At 30.4% G+C, this 10,936-nt stretch overlaps 1 protein-coding gene across 6 annotated transcripts in view; it reads left to right on the forward strand.

The window, feature by feature from the left end:
- The window catches only part of LOC118190320 (phospholysine phosphohistidine inorganic pyrophosphate phosphatase-like), a 65,068-nt gene extending 61,190 nt beyond the window's left edge, over window positions 1-3,878 (forward strand). For all 6 annotated transcript variants that reach the window (XR_015041414.1, XM_085817660.1, XM_085817657.1 and 3 more), the window contains one exon: window positions 664-3,878. Coding sequence is in view for 5 of the 6 variants with exons in the window: in XM_085817657.1 (XP_085673783.1) it covers window positions 664-745 (82 nt within the window). In the remaining variant the exon portion in view is untranslated. The remainder of the gene's footprint in view (window positions 1-663) is intronic.
- The last annotated feature ends 7,058 nt before the right edge of the window (window positions 3,879-10,936 follow it).

The following is a 10,936-nucleotide window of genomic DNA, read 5'->3' on the forward strand; positions in this document are numbered from 1 at the left end:
CAACATTAAGAGAAAATATTTTTTATTAGTTTTAAAATTTAGTAATTAACATTAAAATTCAGAATTTTTATCACTGTTAAAATGTAAGTAACATTACACTGACATAACTTTGTCAAACAGCATGATGCACATTTTAGTGAGATTCCTTTAAAATATACATACTCGCATCTAAACTTTTTAGACGTTATTGAATGCATATTATATTGTTTTGTAGATTTGTATGCTGTTAAAATAAGTTAAAAATATGCCATTAGATTTTATATAGGTGATTTATCTCATTTGAATACACATTTAATAATAATTATATTCATTTTTCATTAAATATTTTTGATGACCATTAAAAACTTTTTTTGATTAAGAACATTTTTGATTTGAACATTAAGAAAAATATTTTTTATTAGTTTTAAAAATTTAGTAGTTAAGATTAAAATTCAGAATCTTTATCTCTGTTAAAATGTAAATAACTTTACACTGACATAACTTTGTGTAAAATAGTACGATATGTATTTTGCTGAAATTGATTTAAAATACACACACTCATTTTTCAACTTCTTAAAGGTTACTAAAGGCTTATCACAATATTTTATAGATCAGTACGCAGTTTATTTCATTGCTGGTCTATTTATTACATTATTAGTTTTTAAAACTATTTTTTTATTGTAGGCCTGCCGATATGGAAAACCCAAATGTGAGGCCTGATGCTGTTGTGGATAATCTCAGCTGTTTTGTTGAAATGCTGTGCTGACAAATACAAAAACATAAAATTGTATATGAATTTATAATGTAGTACTGAGATTGGATGAGAAAGACAATTTTATGAGGAAGCTGATTTAATCACTTTACTCTTTGACAATCTCAGTGAGTTAAAATTGTTTTTACCTGAGTGCATTCATGAATGTATGTGGTTATTTATTCTATGAAAAAAAAATCAAGTTTTCATATTAAATTTCAAATAAATATTAGGAGATCTGTTAATCTTTAAAATTTTTTAGTGGAATATGTAAATAATGTTTCATGTGTTTTACATTAAGATCTGTAAAATTAATTATTGAAATATAAAATTTATCATTATTAAAAAATTATATAAAACATTATAAGTACTTATATGTAATATAATAATAAATATATGTATTTTTAACAGTAATAGGTAATATTAACAATAATGTAATAACAATTATATATATTATTAACAATAAAAGGTAATATTAATAACAGAAAATCTGTAACAAAAATTATAAACAATGTTATATTGGGTTGGCAAGAATATAATTTTGGTTTGCATGAATAGGTAGCGCTGTATTCATTTTGTTGTTCTTCTGACAATCTTATAATTTTTTTTCTTTTGAGATTTGGCAGCTGACACTTTTAGGTTGCTATTGAAACAAAATCCATGTATTTTATTTGAAACTATTAGTATACGGTCAGTTTTAACACCTGGTGCAGAAATAAACATTTTTAAAAATATTTTACTTCTTACTTTCTTGTACAAAGTACAGGAAGTATTGTAATCACAAAAATGTCAGGTATCATATTTCAATGACAAATCCATTTTGGCCGCTCTTGAATACATTTGAACCATGTTTTTGCATGACATCTGTACATATTGATAGAATAAAAAAAACTTTTTATCCAAAATATATTGTAAAATGGGTTTAAAATGTATTCAGCAGACATTATTTCATGACGCCTGTATGTACGTAACTCGCACAACTCAAAAACAAATAGCCTCAGAATGTTGAAATTTTGTATATCGAACTGCTATAACATGTAGTTGTGCTCTTCTCTTTCTGGTTGCAATCGGCCACACCAAAAGTATATATACTGAAAAATCGAAACTCTCCAAAATTTGTCTTCTTGACCACTGGCCAAATTGCTTGTTTTTGCATAGAAACTAATTTTAATTGTAAAAATTGTTATTTTTTAACTGTGCTGGGGGCTTTGTGTTGACGATGTTTTGAGTTTTTGTGTATTTTTGCCTTGCCATGAAGTAAGAATTGAATTAATTGAATCAGAAATACATCTCTAATGAAATAAGGAAATAAGTTTAAATGAAATGCAGCAAAAAGTGTGCATAATTTAATAGGCCATGCAAGGAAGTTGTGGTGTCCACATCAGATTTTTTATTTTCATACAGGCAAGAAAGTGACTGAGCTTCATAAAGAAATATGTGAAGTTTATGGTGTTGATTGCTTTACAGATTGCATGTGTCAAAATTGGTTTAAAAATTTTTGTTCTGAAGATTTTTGACTTGACGATGACTTAATGTTCTGACTGACGTTCTGAAGTTTGATGATGACAAAATTAATCGTAATTGAATCAAACTGTTATATAATTTTGTGACAGATAGCAGAGAGGTTAAATGTATCATGGAAAACAATTGTAAATCACATAAAATGTTTTAAAATCGTTAAAAAGCTCAATTTTTTGGATTCTTTATTAATTGAAAGATATTTAGTTAATACAATGAATCTGTATTTGAAATATGCATGTATGAATGAATCTGTATTGCATAATGCATTTCACCCCTTTTTAAAATGAATTATCACTGATGATAAAAAGTGGATTATCTACAATAACATTAATTGGAAAAGACCATGGTTCAAGCATGATGAATCGGCACAAATCATATCGAAATCTAAATTGCATGAGAAAAAGATCATGCTGTGAATTTGTTGGGACTATAAAAGTATTGTGTATTTTGAGCTGCTTTCAAGCAACCAAATGATCATCTCAGATGTTTTATGCTGACATCTTATGAAATCGGATTAAGTAATCAAAGAGAAAGAAACCAGAATAGGCAAACTGCAATGGAATCATGTTGCACCGTGACCATGTGGGGCCTCATACATCTTTAGCAACATGTACAGAATTATTGGAATTTGGTTGGAAAATGATATTGTATCTTCCTTATAGCACCAGCTTGCACCATCAGATTATCATTTATTTCAAAGTTTACAAAGCTTTGTAAATCGTCAAAAATTCAGCAATAATGATGACCTCAAATCGCACTTGGTTGAGTTTTTTGCTGATAAAGACCAGAAATTCAGTGAGTGCAGAAATCATGAAGTAACCAAAAAAGATGGCAAAAGCTCATTGAACAGAATGGAAGATATTTTTATATAGAAAAAATTAAGTTTTACTTCATACTAAAAAACCAGAATTACTTTCTTGCCAACCTGATATAATGATAAAATATTCCTTATTGTAGTATGATTATATGATAACATTATGCTAAAATAAAGCTTGGATTGTTTAATGTGACAAAAAAAAAACTGTTTCTTTTCTTTTTTCCTTTGAAAGGTATTGTTTTTACATTAGAATCATAACTGAAATTTATAAATTGATTACTGAAATGTTTTCTTTTTTTTATTAAATATTAGGTGAAGTAGTTAGCATTTAATTATGTGTTACCTATTCCAATTTCCTTTTCTGTCCCTTCCTTTGGTTTTATTGCCTATTTTATGTTATTCTAAACATTGATGGCATCAATATTTCTCATTCCTACACATATTTATATTTCATTTTTGATGAATGTGAAAGAAAAAACAAAATTGTTTGTATGGTTTGTAAATACTATAAGCTGTTTTACTAGAATGAAAATGAAGATATTGGTGCTTAATAAAATGTGTTACAGTTAAATGAAATTAAGTGGAAGAAAGCTACATCACTGCATCACTATTGAACTGCCATCATTGAACTTAATGCTAGGACATAGCACTGAAGACACAATTTTAACATTTCAAGTTATATTAAATATTTTTACTTGAAGTTGTTTTTGAGTGTATGTTTATTACATTTGAAATTTTTGATCATGTAAGTTATTTATTAGAACTATTATTATTGTTATATAAATAAAAATATTTATTAAAATAAGGAGAGTATGGCTTTTTCAATTTTATGGCATGCTCAAAAAGCATTACAAAATAGGTTTTTGGATTATTTCTGGATTGTTTAAGTTAGTATTCTTATACAAGTAAAATATTCTTTATGGCTATTGCTACTAAAAGTAAAGTATTTTTAAAGTAAAACCAGGGATAATTTTTGTATTTTCATGACATACTTTCGAAGAAAACATGTCTGTCGAGAACATGTACATGAAAACTGTCGAGTCATTAGGTTTATTTTGAAAGCAGGAGACATGAAAAATATGCAATGCCGGGACTCGAACCATGGACCTCTCGAATACGCGTTGAGCGCGCTGACCGCTACACCACAAAGGCATGCTAAGAAGGCAGGAGAAATATCTTATATACTCCCCTTTTTAAAGTGCCACTGGTGATTAGAGGACTCAGTTGCCAAACCCTGGTGGCTGAGAATCATCATCCACCACCTTTTTTTATTTCAGGCGCCGCTGTAGAGTCATTAGGTTTATTTTGAAAACAGAAGACATGAAAAAGGTACTATGCCCTCGCCGAGACTCGAACCACGGATCTTTTGAATACATGTTGAACATGCTGATCACTACACAACGAAGGCATGCTAAGAAGGTGGGAGAAATACCTTATAAATCTTTTTTGAATTCTAATTGTGATTTGCAATGTGCTATATGACAATTATTTTAAGACTTACAATCCTCTCACATACATAGGAAATTAAAGAAACTTTCTATAGTAAAACACACAGATACACACACAAATTAATAATATTGAAAGAAACTAAATAATTTTCAGCACAGTATGCAACTTCCTAAACAGGAATTAAAGCTATCAAACATTTATCTCTCAATAAGGGACACCCCACCAGACCAGATAGGACCATAAATAGAGGTGTCCCACCAGACCTTAAATAGAGGTGTACATTATTAAGAGGTAAATATGTGCCTAATTCAAAGAGATGAGACCGACAGAATTATCCTTTAAATAGAGGTGTTCTTTACAGGAGGTACTGCTATATTTATATTGCACTCTACACTCACATGCTCTGGGAGTTGCACCTAATCAGCCGCAAAGTGTAGAATATGCTTATTATGTAGAATATGCTTTGCATTACTATGGTGGTAGTTAAAAATTAAAGCAAAATGAACATTTGGAGGGATGTGTTTACATTTTGATGATTTGTTAATGTTGCATCATTTTGGTACACCAGTTTCAGAAACTTCTTATGAACCATATGATACTGCCACTGCATCTGTAAACTAGAAGCTTATTATTTGTAAATTGTCATAACCACCCAGGGAAATCTTCGGATGTTAGAATGCAAGGTGAGTAATAATGCTGACAAATTATGTTTCGATTGCAGTAATTTATTTTGATTTTGGGAAGTGAAGTTAAATTTGTGTTACGTAGTATTTAAATTTTTTTTTTTTTTTTTTATTTTGGTATTCTTTCTTTGAATTGAATAACATTTTAATGTTTTATATTTATAACTGAGATATCATTTGGCAGTATAGAATTGTGTTATTGTTGTAGTACTGTTAAGTTAAAGGCTGAAGAAAACAGGAATTAGATAAACTTAACAACTCGTATAGGTTACAGAATGAAATTGAGATATAGAATTAGAGAGATAAATTCAGATATGAATTAGAGAAATTCTTTTTAGTGCAGTTACAAATCAAAGACAAACAACTCAGATCTATTGGCAATAGGCCTTTTAGATGATGCAGAAATCCAGTCGAAAGTATAGTGGATTGATAAATGCAATGAAGTAATTATTTTTAACTCAGTAAAACTAAAAAAGTGAAACTAAAAATCGTTGCAATCTGCAAATCATTGCAATGCAATGAAGTAATTATTTTTTACTCAGTAAAACTAAAAAGTAAAACTAAAAATTGTTGCAATCTGCAAATGTGTAGCCCCTAATAAACCAAAGTAGATCAAATACAAACGCGAAATGCCTAAAATAAAAGTTCAATTGTGTTATGGAGATCAAAGTATTTAAATTTTTGAAAATTTGATGGACAAAAATTCTTCCTTTTCAGATGGTAGAAACTTTTGTTATTTGTTTAGTTGCTTTGGAGAAACTCATTCATGCATTAAATGTTTCCCTATTACCTTAGCCAAAACGTCGTCTATTAAATTAATCCAAGCAAAAAGATGTGTTAATCTATGCCCATATGTCTAAACTACTGGACATGACCTCAATAAACAACACATCTAATTTATCAGAGTTGAGAAATTTTACAAACTAATTAGGTTAATTACTACATTATGGTGTATTTTCAATAGAATTGTCAAAGTAGCAATTTCGATAAATTGGTAAAATAGGTATTTCGCTTAGTCTCTATCATTGTGTCTTTGTTACCTTGCTGTCTTGTTATGTAAATAATCTCTAGTGGACTGCAGCTGAAGCAAACTTCTATTATATACCCCTAAAAAGGAAATGTGTAAAAACATTTCAATACGAATGAAATCTGTTTTTTCTCTCCAAGCAACAACAATATATTTAATGTTTGGCAGTGCTATTTTTGCTTCATATTACGTAAAACTTACAAATTTTTTATTAACAAACTCTACGATTTGAAAGCGAGCAGTAGCAACACATTTCGAAATAAATCCAAATTCAGATATCCACCTAGATGCAGTCATCATCGTACTGCAGGAAGCACTGAGATCAGACTCACTCATCATAGATACGGTGACCATATTTTTTCGGAGAAAATAAAGGACACTTGTAACGTGACATGAGGGGGGTTATGGTAATTTACATTCGTGCTCAATAATTTTGTGTTAGGGGTGGGGGTTTGTGCGTTCGTGTGACGTCACAAATGTTAATTTGGGGTCTTCCAAGGTGTGACAAATTGTGACATGGGGATTGGGGATGGGCAGGGTCAAAATTATCCCGCATATTGCGATCATTTATGCACAAACCGTAGAAGGAGAATGAACACAAAGATTAAAGAAACTAAGCAGTCCCTAGTTATGTGGTGGTGGTACTAAAGCGAGAAGCGAGCATTGCTCCGGCCCGACTGCGTATTTGTCAGCGTACGGCTCGGCTGGCATTTAGAAAAATACGTTGCGGGTGCTCCGATCTAGAGTTGCAGAAAACCAATTTGAGAAATTTGATTTTGCGACGATTTCTCAAAATAAAGGACAATATGATTATTTCAGGAAATAAATAAAGTTAGAGGACAGAGCCTTCAAATAAAGGACGGTCCTCTGAAATAAAGGACGTCTGGTCACCGTAATCATAGATCAAATCGTTGTTAAAACGTTTTTTGGCAAAAGAATTCTTTTCTGTGTATTGAGGAGTTACTGTTATGAATTTTAAATCAATCGTTCAATATTTTCAGTTGTTTGGTAAATATTAATAATGCAATGAGAGCTAACTCTTTGTATAAATGCTACCAATAGCAACAACACACAATAAAGTAGATTTATAATTAAAAAAATTCTTCCGCAGTAATATTATAAACCTAACATTTCAACTCAGTTAAAATGTAATTTGAATTTTTTTCAAATATGAAGCTTCAGCATAACTATAACTTGCTTGCAGAAAGAAGCGTAGTCAATCTTCTCCGTTGGAAATAACGCTGCGCTCCGAAATTTTATATCGATTCGTACTCGTCTCGCACTGCAATTTTCACTTCTTCATTACTATCAAGGAGGTTAGAATAGAAGGAGGGAGGGTTCGCGGTTTCCTCCACTATCGGGGAATGAAACTCCGCCGAACAAGCGGCGTCCATGTTTGTGACTTCAAAACATTGCATTACGGCAGTGACATGTACGTGTTTCTAACCTGTTCCGTGCATTTATTTTCCAGTAAAAATATGTTAAATTTATAATGAAATCCCTCGCTATTGTTGACTTTTTGTTTTAAAGTAATAAAGATGATATCCATAATTTACTATGTACAGCAAATTATTAAGAAATTGTTCGAAATCTAAATGCATGCGCATAACATTAAAGCCTTTAAAAAATGATGTTTCTGCATATTTCACGAACTTGCTTAGGTTAGAAAATAAATCTTAATAAAATAAAACAGATTTATGTGAATTCATTGATTTCAGTTTATGCGCATTTCATATTTATTAATCTTAAAGAAACTGCCTTTAATTAAGTTGAATTACAGAAATACACCTATATAAGTTTTTGGATACATCTTTCCACATGTTCAATTGTGTAAATATTTTACTTAATTTTATCACTATACTGCTCAGAAATTTGTAAGTTTATGCAAAAAATTTTCAACAACAGAACAGTTTATCTTAACTTAAAAAAATGAATAATAATTAATATATAAAGAAAAGCATTGCTTTATTTAACACTTTTACAATTAATAAAAATAGTAACAATTGATTTCTTACTTTTCATGAAAGTTATAAAACGAATTAACTAAAACGTTCAAATTATACAATTTAAATCCTACCATATAGCATTGTATCTTAAGGAACGAAGATACCAGCTATAAACAGAAACATTAAAATGTATTTAATATATTTTGATTATAGTTATATTAAATAACCTATTTTAAGTCCTTTTTTTCACATCTGGAAAGAAAACCATATGACATTGTGATATTTTTTGACATAGTTGTCATATTACATAAAAAAAGAAAATTAATACTTACGTGTGAAAAATAATGCCCGGAATTTTTTTCGAGAATCTATTTGTGCATCCATATGCAATACAAGCTGACATGCTTCAAAAAGAAAAGAAAAAAATGTTGCAATGACAGCTTCCTTGCACAAGTCACGGTGATAACAGGAAGATGGCCGCCAAGCTTCACCGTTTGAGTTGAACCTTCCCTCCTTCTATTCTAACCTCCTTGATTACTATGGACTTTTCTTAATTGCTATCAACTTCTTCACAAGATATGCCTTACCACCTCTGCTAAATTCTACTGCTGCCAGGTAATTGCTATCAATTTCCAAAACGACTTTCTTTGCCATTTCCACGCTATGATTAACATTCGAAAAATAGGTTATGTTGCTGTATTGGGATAGTGGTTTGACCCAAGAGCCCGAATACGTGGACATAGTTCAACTTGACGTCATAAAAAGGCATGCCCAAGTCTAAGACAAGTAAACAATGTCTTGCTTTGTGTAGCGTCTTCAAAGATTGAGCCGTAAATTTAATTTTTTAAAATCATAAGATTGTTCGAAATATCCAAAACATTGTTGATGTAAAATATCCAACTATAAAACAGTGGGAATTTGTGGAACTGTTGAAAATTCTCTAAAGTCCAAAACACATTTCAAGGTACACCAAGGAATCTGATACTCATCATACGAAAAATAAATAAGACATTTAAATTAACGGTGTGAAACTTATAGTGCGCCTAGAAGAATTGTTTGCAACAAAATTTAACTCCGAAAGTGTTACTAGAGCATATGGATACACTGGGCGATCAGTAACAACAAGAGAACAAGAATACCCCTGGAGTTCGCAAAATCCATATTAAAAAAAGATTTATTGTATTGGAATAATGTTGTTATCTTTGGAAATGTGTTGGAATATAACATATTTGTTTCCGATGGACGAAATACTGTTAGGCGAAAACCGAATGATGAATGGAATGGTTTTGGGATGTTCGTTGGCTCTGCAATGGGAAATTTAGTTCCAATAGGGAATAGAAGATAATATGGATCAGTACATATAAGTATTCTTAATGTAAACCTGAACGCATCTGCAATAAAACTTAAAATGCAAAATCCTTTCAAGCTCTGTCAGGGTGACTAAACATACAGCTAAACATACAGCTCTAAATGTCTGCTTGGGGTTATTATACAACTGACTTGAAATTGTCAAAACTTCTCCAAATTCACCTGATTTAAAGCTATCGAGCATGTATGGAGTGAAATGGAGAAATGAATGAGAACCATAATTTGTTTTCGAAAGCTCAACAAAAAATGATTATTTCGGAAGAATGGAAATGGAACAAAATAGAACATATCTTATGTGAAATTGGCTGAATGCATGGCAAGGTGCATGGAAAGTATAATTTCACTAAAGAACATCCAACAAAACATTTGAATGTCCCATTATTTTCATACTGTTATTAAATATAAACTGTTTGTTCAAAGTGCCCGAATACTTATGTAAGGTCCTCTTCAGAACTTTTTGAATAAATTATTTTGTTTGCCAAAAACGTCTTAAAATTATTTTTCAAAACAAGCCGAGTTTAAAAAAGATGATCGATAGCATATGCGAAAGAAAAAGTAATTTCTCTAAAATTCAGTAACTGATATTTACAAATAAATTTGGAAAACACAAATGTCTAAACACAAATATGAGCCATTGCCAACATGAAACTATCAGAAAGAAGAGAGTACAAATTTCTTTTTTAAGTGATTAAAGAAATACATCCAAGGCGAAGTTGAACAATTTAAGTGAATATTTTATAAAGCTTAAAAAATTCTTCCCACTCTTTTTTTGTTCCCGTTATGTATTTTTGCATGTTTTTAAAAGCAGCTGAAAATTCCTGAGCATTTTAATTTTGTTGTTAGGGATGAATAATTTAAAATAAAAATTTTCGGATTTCATTATGATCATCGATATTTTCTTTTATTTTGTGATTCTCATTACGTAATGCAAGTACAGACAATCACGATCATAAAAAATCGTTTGGCTTCCATGAAACATTAAGATAGACCTGTTAGTGATATTTATAAAATATTTAAGTATATCATAAACTCAACAAAAGTAATTTCAAGGAATTGTTGCAGTGCAGTCAGTTTATTACGCTGCTACGGAATTTTAATAGCTGGAAGTATTTTTAGAATAATGCTTATAGTTCTAAAACATAATTAATATTTTTGCCACGAGATTTTGAAAACAGCAGAGTTTCATTTAAGTACGTTTGTTTGAAAAAAGCAAATATTATTCGTTCTGGACATAATTGCTTGTCTAGTAGCTTAGTTTAAGTGCATTTATTTATGGCACTATTACCGTTATGGGTCATAGCTCTACGGGGAATGTATGGTAATGCATAAAATTATAAGCAGTATTTTTATTACATTAATAACGCTTTATAAACTGCTCTGTAAGGCAGTTTTGCG

This window comes from Stegodyphus dumicola, chromosome 5 (assembly GCF_044657685.1).
Source record: "Stegodyphus dumicola isolate Sdum_Otavi_A_Nest chromosome 5, ASM4465768v1".
NCBI lineage: Eukaryota > Metazoa > Arthropoda > Arachnida > Araneae > Eresidae > Stegodyphus > Stegodyphus dumicola.